This window comes from Festucalex cinctus, chromosome 13, assembly GCF_051991245.1.
Source record: "Festucalex cinctus isolate MCC-2025b chromosome 13, RoL_Fcin_1.0, whole genome shotgun sequence".
Lineage (NCBI taxonomy): Eukaryota > Metazoa > Chordata > Actinopteri > Syngnathiformes > Syngnathidae > Festucalex > Festucalex cinctus.
Window position 1 is genome coordinate 23370130 of NC_135423.1, and position 20525 is coordinate 23390654.

General features: G+C 43.1%; 2 protein-coding genes across 6 annotated transcripts in view; both read right to left on the reverse strand.

Moving 5' to 3' along the window:
• The window catches only part of pax3b (paired box 3b), a 30056-nt gene extending 23159 nt beyond the window's left edge, over positions 1–6897 (reverse strand). For 4 of the 5 annotated variants that reach the window (XM_077541368.1, XM_077541367.1, XM_077541369.1 and 1 more), the window contains exons 1-4: positions 6535–6897; positions 6057–6292; positions 5888–5945; positions 5502–5648 (exon numbers count right to left, since the gene is read on the reverse strand). In XM_077541368.1, coding sequence (XP_077397494.1) covers positions 5502–5648; positions 5888–5945; positions 6057–6292; positions 6535–6619 — 526 coding nt within the window. In that variant the 5' untranslated portion in view covers positions 6620–6897. The remainder of the gene's footprint in view (positions 1–5501; positions 5649–5887; positions 5946–6056; positions 6293–6534) is intronic. The other variant, XM_077541366.1, reaches the window with a different exon arrangement.
• A 2927-nt stretch (positions 6898–9824) lies between these two features.
• Positions 9825–12346, reverse strand: rnf228 (ring finger protein 228). Its single transcript, XM_077541370.1, has one exon. It carries the CDS (start codon positions 12039–12041, stop codon positions 11265–11267), a length of 777 nt encoding a protein of 258 aa, XP_077397496.1. The 5' UTR covers positions 12042–12346; the 3' UTR covers positions 9825–11264.
• Positions 12347–20525: the final 8179 nt, after the last annotated feature.

The following is a 20525-nucleotide window of genomic DNA, read 5'->3' on the forward strand; positions in this document are numbered from 1 at the left end:
TGCCCCCCTCCTTTGCCCTCATGCCCAGACACTCATGAGTGACACATTCATTCTTTCAATGGACAGACAGAGCCCTCTTCACCAGACACTTGGCTGAAGACATTATAGCTAATAGCTATTATAAGATCCTCAGAAACCTTATTGGCCCTGTCTTTGTCACGTCATGATGGGACACAATCAGTATGGCAGCATTCAGGAGAACATGATCTCTTCCATGTATGGATTGAGTCATTTTTTGTGTCTGTTGTGACTAAAATATACGGAAGTGTGGAACTGCCAATATGGAGTAAACATTTTTGACTGGCAAATACATTTGACCGTAGTTGTAAATGCTTTTAAAGGGGAAGTCAACCTGAAACATTTCTTAACAATATGTTTTCTGTGACCTCAATAGTCTAAACATGACATTCTGATTAATATTACATTTGTGGAATTTGAGTTATGCAGCCAAATCCAGTCATTTTTGTCCATCTTAGGGGGCGGCCATTTTGCCACTTGCTGTCAACTGAAGATGACATCACAGTTGCTCAGGGCTCAGGCAACACCTAATCACAGCTCACCTGTTATCTGAAGCTGATGTCATTTTCACTCGACAGCAAGCGGCAAAATGGCCGCCTTCTGATATTGATAAAAACTGTTGGATTTTACTGCTTAACCTGATATTCCACTAACGCAATATGTAGACTATTGGGGCTGCATAGAACATATTATTTTCAAACTGTATTTCTGGACTGGACTGGACTGGACACATATAATCCATATGGTGGGTTGACTTCCCCTTGAAACATATGTGCAAGTACGTTTAAACTACAGCTGTCAAACGATTAAAAATTTTCATCCGATTAATTACATCTTAGAATTTTGATTAATCACGATTAATCACTTAATTAAAAAGGTTTTTTAAATCAACATTTTTTGTCCTCCAAATTTAAAGCGCACCTGTTATGTGTTAATTCTTTAATGTTATGAGGATGTCTTCAACATTTTTTGATCCACTACACACGCTCATCTTTCTCTTTTTCTACTCAGTTAATTACTTGCACAATTTAAAATGAAAAAAATAATAATAATAACCCCGATAATTTAACATGAACATATATTCTGAATGTCTTACGCAAACATTTATTAAATGCTTTACTTTAATGCATGTTTATTGCTCAAATACAACCTGTGCTACCTTTAACATTAATATTTAGCCTATAATAAATTTGATATTTTCATTATTTTTCATGTACAATTAATACCTTTAAAAACACATTTTGCAACTTGCTGTCGACTGAAAATGACATCACAAGGGCTCAGGTAACCAATCACAGCTCAGCTTGTGAATGTCACATGACCAAACCTAGAAAACATGTGTAGGTTAACTTTTTTTTTTTTTTACTACAATGGGCTAAATAAGTGAAGTATCCCTTTGAGTTACCATTAGCTCCGCTTTGCGTCCGTCACCAATAAATGTCCGTTTGGAAACACAAAATATTGGTTCCAGCATCTTCTGTGTTGCGCAACTATTTTTTTTTAAATTACAGTACAAAGTATTTTGATGTAAATATCGACTTTAACGGTGAAATACGACTTAAGTCGAAATTCGGGTTAAATCGCCAGAGCAGAAACGGAACTCGTCCATAACTGTTTGAACATATTTGCAAGTACACTCGACCGTATTTATTTTATATTCAAGTTTGAATGTACTTGTAGGTTAAATTCTAAAAATGTAGCATTTATTCCAATAATGCCATGAGGTATGTGCTTGCTCAAACAAATACCCCATAACATTGCAGGAAAAATGCTAAGCGGATATCACTGCAGACATAATACAAAAAAAAAAGAAATTGTGATTATACAATGCCTAATTACTTAATTTGGAAACGTATTGATATAATGTTGGCTAAAAAAAAAAAAAAAAAAATTGTCTGTGCATGCCTAAGTCAATACCCCATGGCATAATTGGAAAAAATGCTACGTATTTAGCATTTAGCCTACAAGTACGTTCGAACGTATGTTTACACGCACGTACGTTTAAAGATATTTGCAAGAAGATTAGAATGTATATGCTTTGCAAAACTATCCATTTGAAAGTATTTGCAAAAACATTTAAACGTAGTCCACATTGGCAGTTCCATGTTTCCGTAAAAATACAATAAAATGCCAAAAAAGTTCAAGTTAAACTGCATTACTGACACACAGCAGGCCTTGTGTGCTCCAGTTCTTCCCTTTCCAAATCACCTCTACCCTGGCACTGATCCAGCGTATGCCAACCTATTACACTTGCAGCACGGCAAACCTCGACCTGAGTCATTTTTACACACCCACATTATTTGCACAAACAAAGTCCTGCTCAGTTTGGGTGACAAAGCCAGCTAAATCTTAATGGCCCTTTCATGTATTGTCCACTCATGGTTCCCTTTTGTCCCCTAGCCATTGGCCCAGACCCTGCTCACAATGAGCCCTGGAGAATGGAGGCAGATTGAAGGAATGTGCTTTAATAAACCTAATTATGACATGATGACTGCGCTCACCATGGTAAGAGTTTTTTCAAAGATCCTGGGCTTATTCAATTAGCCCTTTCCAGGATCCTCTTTCGCCAAATAAAGTTATCCCTTTGACTGTTTGCATTGCAAAGAGGAATGTGTGCGCGTGTGTATATGTGTGTGTGCACGACTAAATGGAAACGTATCAGCACTCAACAACACTTCTGTATTATCTGGCTAATTTAGAATTGGCTCTTAAAGAAACTGTGAAAGCTTGAAGAGGCAGTAAGGAGAAGATTGGCCCACTGTGGCTACTTTGTCTCCAGGGTCTTTAACTTTGATGCTCATGTTGAGAGCTGGAAGGCTAACCTTACTAAAAAAAATAATAATAAATAAAACAATTTTTAAAAGTATTCATATCTGACAGAATCTTCATTGATTTATAAAATGGCAGTTCTTGGGAAACAGAGTCTATTTCCAAAAGTACTGTTGGTGACTCTTGGCATGATCTATATAGTTGTGGCTGAGTGCCATATACATTAGCATGAGTGTGCATAAAACAGCCAACAAATGGAAACAGAGATTTATAACCCATAAATTTGCCATTTTCACTGCTTAAAAGAAAGAAGAAAAAAAAACATTTTTACTGGACGAGTTATGTTTTAATTAATTGTTTTGGACTTTAATATTAATTTGTATTATTTTATAGCTACACTGAACACTTTTTTGATTCCTTTCCCAATAAAGTTACCAAAAAGATGAATTACATATTTAATTTTTTTTTAATATACTTATTTTAGCCAAGGATTTGATATCTTAATATGATGGTAAACAAATAACACGATTTTAAAAAAAAATTAGAATTTGACTAATTTTTCCAGGTGACAAGGCTGACAGCAGAAGAGAAAGAATAGGAAACAGAGGGAGAGGGGAGGAGACGCTCTCCAGATGAAAGTGGGATGAAATAAAAGAGTCGATTTAATCTGCTTGAAGAGATTTGAGGAGCAGGCGGCAAGTAAGGGAGGGGGGTCAGCGGGGACCGGTGGCCGGCCCCAATTGTGAAGCTATACGCTCCGGGGCCAGAGCTGAGCTCTCCGGGGAGAGAACATTGCTCGCTATTCAGCCAACACACTCTTTAATACACTCCCTCCGTCATTAAATGTGTCATAGCACAATATCGACGTCGTTTAAAAGACATTATTAATGTTCGGGGGAGGAAAGGCCGACATCCACCAAAAGAATCAATAATAGATCATAAGTTTTTGAGTGACGACGTCTTGGTTATTAGCGCACACTCCCAAGTGCAGCTGGCTTTGTTTGGTTGACCGTTTAGCGTCTGGAGATGTGACAAATAGCAATTAATCCCCTGCATGGGCACTGCATGGTGTTTTTCTTAAAGTAACACTTTCACCTTCACAGTTGGCCTTTCAGAAAAAGTAACTTGATAAAAATAAATAAGAAACAAAAGGCGTATGTTTGTGTTGTAAATAGAATGCTTTATATTAATGGTCCGTGCGTATTTTTTGAACGTAAACCTATAAAATTATAAATTAAGAATCTTTACTATAAATTGTGTTGGCCTGCGTTTGTGCACGCATGCTTGAGTGCGGGACCAACGCGGTTATACGTGAGTGGATTTCTGAGGCTTCTATTGTCGTGGCTGACTGGCAGCCGGCCTCTATAGAAGAGCCTGAAAAGGAAACATTTTGTAGGGGAAAGTGGCCATTTTCTCTTGCTGAACGGCTCCTGAAACAGGGCCGGAGCGCTCCCTGAATAATTCATCCTTCATAATATGTTTTGTCGAGCTTTGCAGCGGACGGGGAAGCTGTCCTCTCCCTTTTTGGAATTCTAAACAGGTTTACCCTTTTCGTCTTTAGCAGCAGCCAAATGTGTTTCCAAGCTGGCTCTTTTGTCCGCGCGCAGCCCAAGCGTGAGGCCCGAATAGACTCCGGCGCCTTTGTCTCCCAAGTTCATCCCCGTGGTGCGCGCTGGCTCGTCTTTGTGCGCTGATGGAAACCGTTGAACAAATGTTTGATCAACTCATCTGGGGGACAATTGTGTCTCTTCAGACTGGGGCGCTTTATCTCTCATCCACTTCACTCAACCTTGCGGGACATGTTGACATTTCGATGTTGATACTTGACAAAATGAAACGAGAAGCAACATTTACTTGAATAAAACGCGCCTGATTGGACGGCAGGTCAACTATTAGTTTCTCGTATAGAACCTGGGGTATAATATAAGGAAAAAAAATGCCAAGAGGGGACACTAAAAAATAACAAGGTTTGAAATTGAAGCCTGATGACGCAACAGAGAACCAATAAGTTATATATATATATATATATATATATATATATATATATATATATATATATATATATATATATATATATATATATATATATATATATATATATATATATATAAAGTTGCGGAATTAAATGTCCAACTCACCTAAAAAAAAATGTTGTTTTTAAATGAGTATGTGCGCTTTAAGTTTTTAATTAGGTGCTTAAATTTCCTTATTATTTACCGATGCATCATCACGAGCACATAGAAAAAGGAAATTGCTTCACAAAAACACTTTATGGCATTCGAAATTGTGGATACGTTTTTGCAAAATAAAAAATAAATAAATCAATAAAAAAGAAGAAGAAGAAGAAGAAGAACAAGAAGAAGAAGCCGCGCATGCACACATGCGCACACACAAATGCACGCACACCCTTTACGAGTACTAAACCATCACCTGCTGTTTGATTTACTGTTTGGCCTCATGGGAAAAGCATTAGGCGTGGAGACATGGTCGATAAAGAATTCAAAATACAACGCTCTGCACCCCCATCCAACAACATTACCAACAAGACCATTACATAAGTCTGTATATGACAACAGGTCACAGATGGGCCTATATGTGTGGACTCCCTTTTTCTCTTCTAAAATAAATGTATAACTTGAAAAAAGTCCAAATACAAACAAATACTAAAATGCATCTTTTCGAAATAAAAGCATGAGAAAGTTACTATTACTTACATCTGTCTCCCAAGATGCCTTCAATGCTATGCTTGGCCCTGCGGTCACTTTCCTCCATGAGCTCACTCTTCTCCAGGTCATCCTCATCCTCGTCTTCGTCGTCTTTCCCAGCAAACTTGCTGCGCATGACACGACTGATGGAGCTGACTGCAAAAGTGGACGCATGGGAAAATTCATTCAATCAATAATTGCTCAAACTCTATAGGCTAAAATAATAATAATAATAATAATAATAATAATAATAATAATAATAATAATAATAATAATAATAATAATAATAATAATAATAATAATAACTTCATTTCTGTCCCTTTTACCTGAAGGGACATTGTCACGATCACATATCGCATCCTTCAGTAATTTATCCCGACTGCAGCTAAACATACCCGGAGTTTCCCGCTTGCATTCTTCTATTCTCTTCTCCACGTCCGGCGTCGTTGCCTGCTGGAAATGTCAGAAAGGTTTCAAAGTTCTACGCGTGGACCTGATGCTGCTTTCCAGATCAATATTGATCCTTAAACGCGTGTTGCCTTTTTCTTTTCAGTCGATGAATACCTTTGGTTTGCTGCCCCCGATGGCCCCGGGTCTGATGGAGCCGGTCTCCTGGTACCTGCACAAGATTTTGGACACGCAGCCGTGGGAGACCCGCAGCTGGCGGGAGATGACACACGGTCTGATGCCGTGGTGGGCCATCTCCACGATCTTGTGTCGAATGTGGTTGGGCAGAGGCCTGCCATTTATGAAAACTCCACCGAGCTGGTTTACTCGGCCTTGACCCAGCGGAGTTGATACTATAGTCAAAATAAAACAAAATAGAACATGTTTTCTTTTTTTTGTGTGTTTTTTTTTCTTTTTTTTTTAAATTAATACAGTTTACGTTGTGGTGTTTATCATATTATGGTCCTATGGTAACGAATTGGGCTAATATGGACTTAACGAAAAGTTTCAAACTGTTCGAAAACGAGAAGTCGAGTTCTTTTTAAGTCGCCATAAAAAAATTAACACCAAATTAATGACAACTGTGAAGCTTTACCTTCCAAAGGGAAGCCACTGCGAGGGTAGTTCTGAGCCAGCGTGGGTCGCATCATCCTGGGAATAGACCCAGCCAGCGCGGTCATCCCTCCTCCAAACCCCAAATTTGACAGACCCCTCCAAGCAGGGATGCTGACCGAGATGTAAAAAGAGGACCTCCGGGTCAGCGTCTATAACCTGAGAAGTGTCCGACTTTATGGGTCGGCTATATTCTTGAGGCGAGCACCGGGGTGTCCCAGGACAGCCGCCTCTGTCCGAAGATGGAAAACCACAAAAGAGACCCAAAAACGGAACGTGAGAATAAGTCGAATGTCTCCACTTTATCCTCTCTGATTAGAAATGTATGTAACAGCGGGTGCGTCCGAAAGCCTAAATGTTGTTATTTGTTGATATCGGTCAAAGTGAGAAGACAGTCAAAGTAGTAGACCTCATCACACAGTCAGTCAGCGCTCCCGGTTCTGATTGGTCGAGGGGGCAGACCGCAAACCAAAGATCGACGATTATTGGCTGACTGTGAAAACTTTTCTCCTATCACAGTCGTCGTATAGTTGTGCACCATGACAAGGTAGTCTGTTGCATGCAGTGAAGCAACAGAACAGCCCATGACAAAAGTCGAAAGAACTTCCATTTTTGACATCTTGGAAGCAAGATGTCAAAAATATTTAAGCCTGCAAATGAGGAATATACGTCGACACTTGTTGAACGCATATTTTATCGCCAATACAAATGGGTGTCGAAATTTTGTTGCGCAAGGAGTAGGCTAAATAGTTGTAATGTAACTAAACAAATGAAATTCAATTTTCTATACTTTGTTTCCCTTTTCAGCTTAATTTTAGAACAATCAGCATTAATGTATGTTTTGTTTTTTAAGTGACATTTCACACACCAAATGTTATTTTGCCGATTATTATCACCACCCGTATTGCGTCATATGAGCCATTTAACGCCTGCTACCCAACACTGACTCTAATTTGTCACCACCCCGTGCCCTTGTATTTGACACAAATGGCACTAAAGTGTGCGCAACTCGAGGAATTTATTGTGGTTTTTCAGTCTGAGCTCCAACCAGCCGAGAAGAAGCTGAAAGGGGGACATACGCCACAGCAGGATACGACGCCATGGAGGTTGTAAAGACAGTCTGTGGAAGTGTCCATGCATCTCACGACAGTCGCATCCTTAAATTATACAATAGAGTTCACGCTTGGTCATTGTCTTAAATGGCATTTGAAATTACGGAAGTATAAAATCTTCTATCAAGTTAATATTCGTTCAAAGAAGGTCAGGCTCATTCTTTGATTTTTATTTTTGTTTTAATTCATCCAAGCTGCTCTTATTATAGAATAAATCTGAATTATATTAATCACTATGTGATCCGGGACACATGGTCCAGCTATGTCTCTTAAGTAATTCATATACTTAACTATATAAAATTGCACTTTTTGGGGGTTAAATAAATGAATAAATAAATAAATAAATAAATAAATAAATAAATAAATAAATAAATTCAACACCTGATCAACCGTTTTATTATTTATTTTAATTTACACATTAGTGCTCCCGTTGACTTCAATTGTATGTGCTTCTTGTGCTTTCCCTTTAAAATATACTTCAAATGTTTTTGCTGTCAAAAACGTTTTAAAGTTTTAAATTAGCAGCGCTGACTGGGGTCTTTCACCTGCTGGGGCGTCCTACCTTCAGGCGTGAGATAAGGAATCCCGCAAGTTAGTCTTCAAATAAAAAGGAAATGTGAGTTTGCTTTCGACTTTTTCTGTGTATAATCAACGAGATAAATGTTATATAAATGTGTATTTGTGTCGTCAATTTCGGGTATAGATTTCAATCGAAAAACGCACTTGGGCAACAACATGTAACTTTGCGTTTTTCCGATTGTTTCTTTTACTAACCAAAAGAAGGCGAGAGAGCAACCAATTCGTGACGCTGACAAACGTGACGATTTGGGGGAGTCGGTGGTCTTATTGAAATTGGATATTAAGAGTGAAGAAAACAGAGGGGGGAAATAGGAACCATGCGGCATGATGCATACTTGGGACCGCTCTTTTAAAGGGACATCGAATCTCCGTGTCCAATCCATTAGCAGGGGGGGAGAGATTCAAAGTCAGAATTCTGGCTTGATGAGAAATAAATGAGTTACATCACATGCTCTGCATGGGGGCCAATTACAAGAACATTATTGGCCATTCAAACAATGGCAGCCTGTATGTATTTTATGTGCATTTTAAAATCTTTTTTTTTTTTTTTTGGCGGCGCATGATTCACCAAAACAAGGCACAGTATGATTGAGATGTTCTATAGATTCGACTTAATTGTTATTGTATTTTTGTATGATCGTATTTAATGAATAGTAAACATGTAAGTGAAATCAAATACGACGTGTGCAGTAATAATAATATAATATAATATTGTGGCCGCAATAGACTATGCAATAAAATGGGTGCAAAAAAAATAGTATAGTATTTCTACACGAGCATGCAGTGTTTCTAGCTATAGCTACCAAAACTTAAAATAAAAAATAAATAAATAAGCCATAATACATGGTCTGAAAATAATTTGGTCGCGACTGGGTTCGATGTCACTAAATTATGCAAGTGTAAAGTTTTTGTTTAGGGTTGAAAAATAAAGTTGTAAAACTAGAGTCTGATATAGCCTATCCTTCCATGCAATTAAAATTGTTGATCAACACAATCATAGCAGTAGTTGGAGTGGGTGTTTTCTTTTTTCCTCTTCTTCGTTCCTTTTTTTTTTTTTTAAAAACAATTTGGTCAAGGCTGATTTTCAAAGACATCCTTATCCAATTCACAGAAGCCAGCGGGAGTGTATCGAATTGATAGATACAGCTTGGCTAACTGCTTCTGGACATGGGACTTGTTTACTTGTTTATGCTGGGAGTGTGAACGAATTGGGGAAGTACGATCTTGTGTGGTGGTGGAAATTTATGAGGCGTTTGCAACTATTTGGCATCAACTATTAACTTAACATTAGAGATAGGTTAAACATTTTTTTTTTTAGAAGGGACCATTTTATGACAGTGACAATGATGATGATCAATGAAATATAAACACGATCATAAGTAATGTACTGTAGTAATTGTTATTTTGAGAACATGCATGCAATATCAAATACTCCGGTAGGGGGCGCATTTGCCACACATCAGGAATTTTAATCTGTCGAGTGACTTCAACTAGCAGTCAAAGCAAGCAAGATAAACTACAGCCATGTTGACATCATAACCAAAAATAGAAACAATAAAAATGAATACACAGTTAGCAATGGTGTCTATATTTACGTTTTCTTTATTATTGAAATGTATTTATATTTGCAAAACAGAAGATAAAGAGCATTTCTCTGTGCAAATACATTTGGTACTTCAACAACAACCACATACGCTCAGAAAAGCCAACAATAGCTTCTAGGTCCTCGGAAATAAATACAGTATGCTCACATTTGAAAGTATACCCCGTTACTTGTTGAAAAAAGGGGGAAAGTGCTTCATTGGTAAGGGTTGGGAGAGGGTTAAGCAGGACGATTGAAATGTTGGAATCAGATGCGGAGTTAGCAAGGCTTGAAAATTCACAGTTTGATTCTTATCTGTGTCTCATGGGAAATTCACAAGTTTGGGATTTGGGCAGGGGAACAAATGCTACATTAAAACACTTTCCTGTCCATGTGATCATATTGTGATCATTGAGATGTTTAGGATTAGACTTCACATGATTCATGTATTCCAACTGGTAAGTGCAAGGAAGTAGTATTACATCTAGTTGATTGTATTAGCAACAACTTAAAATACACATCTCTGTAGAATTTATGACAGACATTCCCAGGATATGGAGCCTATAGTTTAATCTTATGACAAGTTGCTAATGTTTTGACTAGGAGAATTAGGCATCTTCAAATCAAGTTGAGTAACAAACAAGCAAACAACAAAAACAGGTTTTGAAGCAATACCATGTTGCAAACAATTCAAATCTGTGATGTATAAATGCTGCAATACGGTCCCAGTGGTTGTTCTGTTGCAGTGGGACTGCACCTCATGTTGATGATTCCAGTAAAGGTTGCTTCCATGAGCAACAAGGTGAGGCACAATAGTCAGACACACATCCCTGTCGTTTAAAAAAAAGCTCAATCACAAAGCATGATCTTGATTTTTCAATAGCCTATCAAGCACATAGAGACACAGAGTGGAAAAAATAAAAAATAAAATAAAAACATCTATCGCTGAGTGCATCCCTTTTAATGTTTACAACAGGGAACCCTGCAGGTGCAGTTTTCATTCAGAAAAAGGGAAACGGTGACATCCTGCAGGGACAGTTACTTTAGCTGGAGGAGGTGAAAAGTGTGCATAAAGAGCTCAAAACATCCGACCAATGCCTCACTTGTTTGCAATGGCCACTTGTCAAACAGGAAGTGGTGTGAACATTGAAAATAACAAGGGATGTTTGGCTGGAAAGAAGCACCTCACATCCAGTCACTGAATCAAACACATCCTAGTGGTCCAAATGCATGATCAAGCCCACTGTTATTCCAAGTTGAGGAAAAGCTTATTCAGGATCAGGATGGCCAATGCTCCTAACACAAAGGCCTTTGGGTATTTCCGATACTGATAGAAGGCCATTTGGGATGATTTAAAACCTTAGAAAAGGCAAAGGGGGGAAAAGGGGAATCACGGTCAAACAACGCAGCCACACAAGCTCGCAAGAACAGTCAAGCAGTTTAGGCGTTTCTCCGAGAGTTACCGGTGGTAGATGAGCGGCCTGTGTCATGGTCCGGTCTGTATTTAAGCCAGCACATGAGCCACGTTACCACCACGGAGAACATGGCCAGAATGCTGGCCACCGATAAGCAAATGGGTCCCGCTGGGAGGGGAGGGATGCCGTGGCTGTTCACAAAGATCAGGCCCAAGAACAGCAACACCAGCATGGACAGGAAGGAGAAGATCACACAAACGCAGCCGGTGGTCAAAGCCACTCTCTTGCAGCTATGACAGCTGTCATAGCGCACCGAGTCTTGGGAAATGGTGGTGGCCGTGGACACGGTGGTGGACGGGGTCGCCTGGCTTTGGCTGCCGCTGGACGCCCCCGACGCTTCCTCCCGGCGGAGGGCGACGAGAGCCGGGTGCAGCGGAGGAGGGTACGGCGGCAAAGCATCCTGAGGCAGGGGGTCGGAGTCGATGTAGAGCGGGAAATCCTCCGTCACCTTTGTATTGTTGGGCAGGTTCTGTATCCGGTAATCCGGCACCGGCGTCCGATGGCGACACACGGGGCAGCTGATGCGCCATGGCCGCTCCTCCCGGAGATGGAGAGTGTTGAGGCACTCCTCGCAGAACGTGTGCAGGCACTCCAAGATCTTTGGCGCCCGACGGTCAAGGTCGAAATAATTGTAGCAGATTTTGCATTCGTACTCCTCGTAGGGGAACGCGGAGGGGGGTGGCAGGGGGGTTCCCGCTCCGTTTGATGCTAAATCTACCTCTGCCATGTCATCTTTCGCCATTCACATTCTCCGTTGAACACAAAGGGAGCTGGCGGACAGATGCTGACGTCTATCCTCCTCTCCCCCTCCCCTCCCTTCCCAACCTCCTCTTCGCTGTGCTCACGGAAACGCCATCATCCCAGTAGACTGTACCGCGTCTGCTTTATATCATCCTGGATGCAGGGCGTCGGCAGATCGGACCGAAATGCTCGGGGTGCCGTTTAAATATTACAATGCCCTAATTTCGCCCCACTCTGTGTGGGAACGGATGATGTAATGCACTGAGTGCTGGCTCATCCACCCACCATCATGATGGGGGCGGCCGTGTGAAAGATACAGTGTTGACCGAGGTAGTGAGTGGACTCGCCGACAGTCCTCACCGTCACAATATACGTATTTGGGGGGTGGGGGTCACTTGGGGCGTTAGCATCTGAAACACAAATTAATGGAGGCTACAAAAGAATAAAATTCTCTGGTGGTTAATATCTTTATCAGGAGTTTATCGCAGTCAAGGGCAATATTATGAGTTGGGAAAATATTTGGTCTCAGAAAATACATCCTTAATTAAAAATGTGTTTACGCCTTTCTAGGGTGCCATGATGCCATCTGCCCACTAGACTAGATAATAATCTGGAAGTAGGCTATACTGTACAATCCACTGTACTGTATAATACAATTTAATCCTCATACGTGTCATGTTGAGCTTTCCGCAATCAATTCATTTAATCAAAGTCCATATTTAATGTAATGCAAACGGTTTTGCATGATCAATTTTACATCTGGTATGAATGTACATTCACCTATTGACAAAAGAGTGTGTTACGTTGGGGGTATGGGTGGACCCAAAAGCAGAGGAAACAGGCGGGAAGACAGACTGGAAAGATGATGTAAGGAACTTTATTAACTATGACGGGGAAGGACTGGACGAGACGGAAGGGGAGTAGACTGGGCTGGACGTGGACACAGATCATGGCAGAGACTTGGCGGGGCGTGATGCAGAGACTTGGCGTGGCGTGATGCAGAGACTTGGCGCGGCGTGATGCAGAGACTTGGCGCGGCGTGATGCAAAGACTTGGCGCGGCGTGATGCAAAGACTTGGCGCGGCGTGATGCAGAGACTTGGCGCGGCGTGATGCAGAGACTTGGCGCGGCGTGATGCAGAGACTTGGCGCGGCGTGATGCAGAGACTTGGCGCGGCGTGATGCAGAGACTTGGCGCGGCGTGATGCAGAGACTTGGCGCGGCGTGATGCAGAGACTTGGCGTGGCGTGAGGCAGAGACTTGGCGTGGCTGACTTTGAAGACTAGGCGTGGCTGACTTTGAAGACTAGGTGTGGCTGACTTTGAAGACTAGGCGTGGCTGACTTTGAAGACGAGGCGTGGCTGACTTTGAAGACTTGGCGTGGCAGACTTTGAAGACTTGGCGTGGCAGACTTTGAAGACTTGGCGTGGCAGACTTTGAAGACTTGGCGTGGCAGACTTTGAAGACTTGGCGTGGCAGACTTTGAAGACTTGGCGTGGAAGACTTGGCGTGGAAGACTTGGCGTGGAAGACTTGGCGTGGAAGACTTGGCGTGGAAGACTTAGCAGACTTGGCGTGGAAGACTTAGCAGGGAAGACTTGGCGGGGAAGACTTGGCGGGGAAGACTTGGCGGGGAAGACTTGGCGGGGAAGACTTGGCGTAGAAGACTTGGCAGACTAGGCGTGGAAGACTTAGCAGACTTGGCGTGGAAGACTTAGATTTGGCGATAACAGACTTGGTAGACTTGGCAATAAAGACTTGGTAGACTTGGCAATAAAGACACCACTGTGACCAGACATCCAGACATGCAGACATTCAAACAGCAAACAGCAAACAGCAAACAACAAACATCAAACAATTCTCCCACACCCCCGTGAGACAAACACCACTCCCTTATACAAACACTAATGACAATAACAGGACACACCTGGGAGACACAGCAGGGAGGGGGAACCAATCAGCAATACACACCAGGAAGGGAAGACACAAGCAGGTGGACAAGGTTAACCATAACGAGACTGGGGAAGAAGACAGGAACACCAGACAACCAACACTCACCAAAATAAAACAAAAACCCAAACAAACGGAAACGTGACAGTACCCCCCCCCCACCCCACCCCACCCCCCACCCCCACCAAGGGACGGCTCCCAGACGTCCCTAAAACAAAATAAGCCAAAACGGGGAGGGCGGGGACGGGAACGGGAGCTAAAACTCTGCCCCTAATCAGGGTACGAATACGAGTCTACCAAGGGGCGAAACACTGCCTTACAAAACTCCATGAAATTTGGATCGGGGGGCGGCCCAGGAGGCGGCAGTATTGCGGGCTCAAGGGGCGACAACAGGAGTGGCGCCGCCAAGGGCCGGTTCCCGCGGTGGGCCCTTTTCTTGCGCCGCCTGGCGCTGGGTCCCGGGTCGGCCGCCATTACCCCGCTGCCCGGGGCGGACCCCAAGACCGGAGACTTTGGCTAGGGCGGAAACGAGGAAGCTGGGGACTTTGGCTGGGGCAGAGACGAGGAAGCTGGGGACTTTGGCTGGGGCAGAGACGAGGAAGTTGGGGACTTTGGCTGGGGCAGAGACGAGGAAGCTGGGGACTTTGGCTGGGGCAGAGACGAGGAAGCTGGGGACTTTGGCTGGGGCAGAGACGAGGAAGCTTGGGACTTTGGCTGGGGCAGAGACGAGGAAGCTGGGGACTTTGGCTGGGGCAGAGACGAGGAATCTGGAGAAGGCGGCAACTCTGCCGTGACGAGGGGACCTGAGATGCCAATTGGCCGCGACAAGGGGACCTGAGACGCCAGGGGCTTAGGCGGCACAGGCTTTGTGGCCAGGGACTGCGGCGGCAGCGACACAGGCGAAGCGGCCAGGGGCTGCGGCGGCAGCGGCACAGGCAAAGCGGCCAGGGGCTGCAGCGGCACAGGCGAAGCGGCCAGGGGCTGCGGCGGCAGCGGCACAGGCGAAGCGGCCAGGGGCTGCGGCGGCAGCGGCACAGGCGAAGCGGCCAGGGGCTGCGGCGGCAGTGGCACAGGCGTTGCATCCGGGGCCGGCAGCGACGAAGTGGCCAGGGGCTGAAGCGGCAGGAGCGGCACAGGCAAAGAGGCCAGGGGCTGAAGCGGCAGCAGCGGCACAGGCGTGGCATTCATGGGCTGCCGAGGTGCCAGGACGAGGGCCTGGAGCCGGCGGGGCGCCGGAGCGGGGTCCTGAGGCCGGCGCGGAGCCGGAACGGGGTCCTGAGGCCGGCGCGGGGCCGGAACGGGGACTTGAATCCGGCGCGGAGCCGGAACGGGGATTTGAATCCGGCGCGGAGCCGGAACGGGGACTTGAATCCGGCGCGGAGCCAGAACGGGGACTTGGAACTTCCGCTGGGTCCGGGTTGGTGGGAGCATTCTGTTACGTTGGGGGTATGGGTGGACCCAAAAGCGGAGGAAACAGGCGGGAAGACAGACTGGAAAGATGATGTAAGGAACTTTATTAACTATGACGGGGAAGGACTGGACGAGACGGAAGGGGAGTAGACTGGGCTGGACGTGGACACAGATCATGGCAGAGACTTGGCGGGGCGTGATGCAGAGACTTGGCGTGGCGTGATGCAGAGACTTGGCGTGGCGTGAGGCAGAGACTTGGCGTGGCTGACTTTGAAGACTAGGCGTGGCTGACTTTGAAGACTAGGCGTGGCTGACTTTGAAGACTAGGCGTGGCTGACTTTGAAGACTTGGACTTGGAAGAACTCGACAGCCTCAATGGCATCAAACATCTTTATGGTCATGATGGATTAGTACTGTACTACATACAGTAGTGTAAACCGAGTGAATTATGTTGCTCCAAGATGTGTGGCCTGCATGGGAGTACTGATGCCATGTAACTTTGTTCCATCTTGTCTGCGGTGATACACTTATACAATCATGACGAATTAAGGCCTTGCTTCTCAGATAGTGCCTGGTCCTGCGTGTCTTCGGCAAGAAATGCATGTTGGAGGTGATAGCAAGAGAGAGGAGAGTTGATGCTTCAGTGAAGTGAGAAACATGAATAAATGGGACAATATATATTGATCATTCCTTCCCTTGATTAGAAAAATGCAGTTGTTTGTTTATGTTCAACCTTCAGTTGCTGCAGTCAATGATACAAATTTACAATTTCTTCTTCCTGGCGCCCTCACGCTTCAATCATTTTACTCTCTCATCTTGTTTTTCTACTAGCTTCACACAACATATTTGACTGCAATGAGAGGGAATAAAACTCAGTCTGGGCCTGCTGTACTATACGACAATATGATGACAGCAAACACCTATTATTCGCTCCCTCGTCTGGGGATTGTAACTTTAATTTCATACACTTTTGAGACCACCAACAGGCCACTGGCAGGACAGCAGGGGGCCAGGACTCTGACAGTTTGTTCTTAAGACACAGAGGAGTTTTAATGTCACTGATTGTCTTTATGTTTTTAGGTGACCAGTCATGGTGTAGCACGCCTCTTGCCCAAAGGCTGGGATAGGCTCCAGCCTGTCCGTGGCACAAGTGATGTTATTATTCTTATTTTACTTTGTGTTTATCTTTTTTTTTTATATGCAATCTTTATTATGCACAGTACTTTGTTTCAGCTGTTTCTTTAAAGGGTCTATAAATAAAGTTGATTTGAGGTTTCCTCTATTTGCTTGACTGTCTCTAGAGTGCATTGATGTTGACATGCTCGTATTTCTCAGCAAGAACCAACATGTAGTAAATGCTTTTTATTTGGCATGTGCATTTATAATGAATAGTTGGGCCTCAAACTCCGCTGTCTTATATAAAGAGCATTTTATCGTGAATTGTTAGAAACACGTTAGTGTATTCAGTGTAAAAGGAAATAATATTGTTTTAGGTCAGGGAACAAAAAATGTGTTTTTTGGAAGTGAATTTGGACTACTGGATATCGCCCCGCACCCCTTTTTCCCCCCTTAACTCATCAAGCCATTTTCACTGAAGCAACCCCCTTTGCTCCTGGCTGTTTCACTCGATTTTGACTGATTTTGCAAGGTCCACATTCTATTGCTATAAAAACTATTCTATTGCTATAAAAACATGCAATCTACCAGTGTATTTTTTATAGCAATAGTGTATTCTATTGCTATAAAAACATATAGAAACATTCAAGTCTCTTCTTTCATCAGGAAAAGGGTATATTTCTATCTGTTTCTGTTTTGCAGCAATTAGCATTAGAATGTAGCTAAGTTTCATCATTATTCACAAATCTGTTTGAAACAGTGGGGAAACAAGCCCTTTTGCAACATGGTCCTGGTTGATCTCATATACTCTGCTGCCTCCTGCTGGCCGTATTTGCAATAACTACCATTGCTTTAAGCGTTCTCTTCAGTTCAGTGGCTGCATCAAAGCCTTCTATATGCTCCTAGTATAAAAAAACAAAACAAAAAACGTATAAATATGTGTTTGGGACCATGGCAATATTTAAACTATAACATTTTTTTTATACGTTTTTGGGAGCAAATGAGTTAAGCCCAGTACAGTACTGTAAAGTTCAGATGGGAACGTTCACCGGTTCTTTTATCTTGAATGCTATACTAATTGCTATACTAGTAATAACAACATATTCTCAGTTGAACTATTTACCGGATGCCAGAAAGACTGAGTGCACAGCTAAGGAGCCTTATCTTCCGAATGCGGAAGAAGGTCTAATCTATTAAAAATAGTCTGTACTCTTATACTGCCTTGGCCGCCCACCCACACGGGGGATAGCTCAGCCTATAGCCCATGTGAAAATGTGTGACCTGATGGTCTTAACTGGTTTTACCTGGATAAGTTTGCCAGAATGCAGATAGATAGAAAGGTGCCAAGCCAGGACAGGCCACAGTGACACAATGGCCGAGCTCAAGTCACCTATCTAATCATTAAGAGCCCTAATCTAACAGTACAGAACAATAATCGGGCCAATTTGAACTCCCCCCCCCCCCCCCCCCCCCCCCTGAACAAAGTTATTAGATGTCTCTAGAGGATCCTGGCCTGTGGTGTAATTTTATTTTACCTCCCTTATCTGCTTGGAAAATTGGTGGGGCAGACAATCGTTTACCATTTATGATTAAAAAAATAAATAAAATCTAAGCAGTTGACTCTATGATTGCCACATGAAACAAAACGATATCCAATTAAGAAGCGACCTGAAGTTTGCACTTGTTGATGGGCACAAATAGAGGACACAAGAAGTTGTGTTGAGTTTGTATAATGTGAACCCAAAGTCATTGCACCGATTTATTTATTTATTTTCATCATCTTGTGCTATCCCTCACATAGGAAAAATCGATTAAAGCGGGGTACACACATACTGGCAATGGGGTGAAATATGAGCATTTTCCTCCCCCTACAATCAAGGACAGCAAAGGTCGTATTTCTCAGATGTCTCTGAAAGATTATCTTGAGCAATTACCCTGTGGTGTGGGGTCTGTTAGTGATTTTTCTTGCTTGGAAAAAAAATCAGATTTGAAACCTGTTCACTGCTTTAGAAATTCGGAATCCTTTTGCGCATCAATACTGAAGTTTGCCAAATCACTCACTGTAAAACAATATCTTATAAATATGACAACACAGAGAAGAGTATTGCGATCAAGCCTGCCAAATTTGAATGGAAAAAAAAAAAGAAAAAATCACCAGGTATAGAAAACAGGGCTTCAAAATCATGAAAACTAGAGCCCATCTTCCAGTGCTATGTGTGTCCGCAGAAGAAACACAGCTTGCTCGACCTTCACCTGTCAATCAAACACGTTTGTTCATGCAGTTTGTGCTAAAGTGTCGGTAGTCAGCTGCAGGCTGAATGTGTGCCCGATGTGTTTAATAAAACATTAACTTTCCATCATTTCCGTGTCTCTGTTCAAGCGAGGCACAAACACATTGAATGATCCCTCCGCGGTCGAGCGACCTCATTACTTTATTACCTCTGTAGCTCGTGGGCAGCAAACGTAATAAACAGTTAACTTTCCTTTTAAGCGTCGCGTGGATATGCGCACAGTACATGGAGCGAGGCTGTTAGTCGGTCAGCTCACTAGCGGCTATTAGCTACTAGCCGCCAGTAGCATGCCAATTCACAGGGGAGCCGCTTAACTCCCTCTGCGTGTGGCATCATCTCTCAGGGAAGATGCATTTTGGGGGGTTGTATGCATAGCTAAATGGCTAACTCACCGCTTGCTACTTAAATCTGTTATGCTACCGATTAGATACGGATGCGAATGTGAACGCAAACATGAATTTGAATGTAAATAGGAAGGAATTGAACAGCTGCATTCCCTTTGAATGGGTTTATCGTCTGAATCACTAAGACAATTGTGTGATTGACACAAGGCAAAAATTGAGATGCCGGGACGGGAGGGGCACAGGACCCAAGGCTCAATAACAGAACTGTCCCAGCCAAAATGGACGCCTAGTCACCCTATAAGGAGTAGAATTCAGAATTCATTTCCAAGTGCTCCAGAGGTGGGAGTAAGTCATGTTGGCCTACTCTACTGTATGTGCATAACTGAAGTCTAAACTTTCATGTTTCAAGCAAGTCTCAATGTACTGTGGCAAAAATCAAGCACGTCAAGACAAGTCATCACCAAATTACTTCAGTTTATTAAGCGAGTCATAAGTAAAGTTATACAGTACAATCTTGGTCAGTCATGTCATATACAGTACTTCCACTTTAACCACTATGAAGTACATCCTTCCATTTTCTGCTTATTCTCATTTGTGTTCTGTGTGCTGGAGCTTATCGCAGTTGACTTTGAATGAGTGGCAGACACACTGAACTGGTGGGCTGTACACACACAAAAAAAAACAAAAAACATTTGCTTTCAAAAGCATAAGTAGAGCACATTAGCTCGAAATGCAAATTTTCAAATATAAGCAGGGAATACTTGTCAAGCCACATAGTTCCAGTTTAAGTTGCGTCTCATGAATATCAAGTCAAAGCCAAGTTGAGCCTTTCATCATTTTCAGCCAAGCAAATTGCGTAGTCTGACTCAAGTTAAGACATGGGACTCGAGTGCCCTACTCCTGTGTGCCGGAGTAATTTAAAAAAAAATTAAAAAAAATAATAATAATAATAATAAAAATAATAATAATAATAATAATAATAATAATAATAATAATAATAATAATAATAATAATAATAATAATAATAATAAAGGGCGGCACGGTAGTCGAGTGGTTAGCATGTCCGCTTCCCAGTTCTGAGGTCTCCGGTTCGAGTCCAGGCTCGGACCTTCCTGGGTGGAGTTTGCATGTTCTCCCCGTGCCCGCGTGGGTCTTCTCCGGGTACTCCGGTCTCCTCCCACATTCCAAAGACATGCATGGCAGGTTAATTGGGCGCTCCGAATTGTCCCTAGGTGTGCGTGTGAGTGTGGATGGTTGTTTGTCTCTGTGTGCCCTGCGATTGGTTGGCAACCAGTCCAGGGTGTCCCCCGCCTACTGCCCAGAGCCAGCTGAGATAGGCGCCAGCAGCCCCCGCGACCCTTGTGAGGAATAAGCGG

Bases quoted from the DNA above. Each gene is read 5' to 3' on its own strand.
- rnf228 (XM_077541370.1), bottom strand. From the start codon at position 12,041: ATGGCGAAAGATGACATGGCAGAGGTAGATTTAGCATCAAACGGAGCG.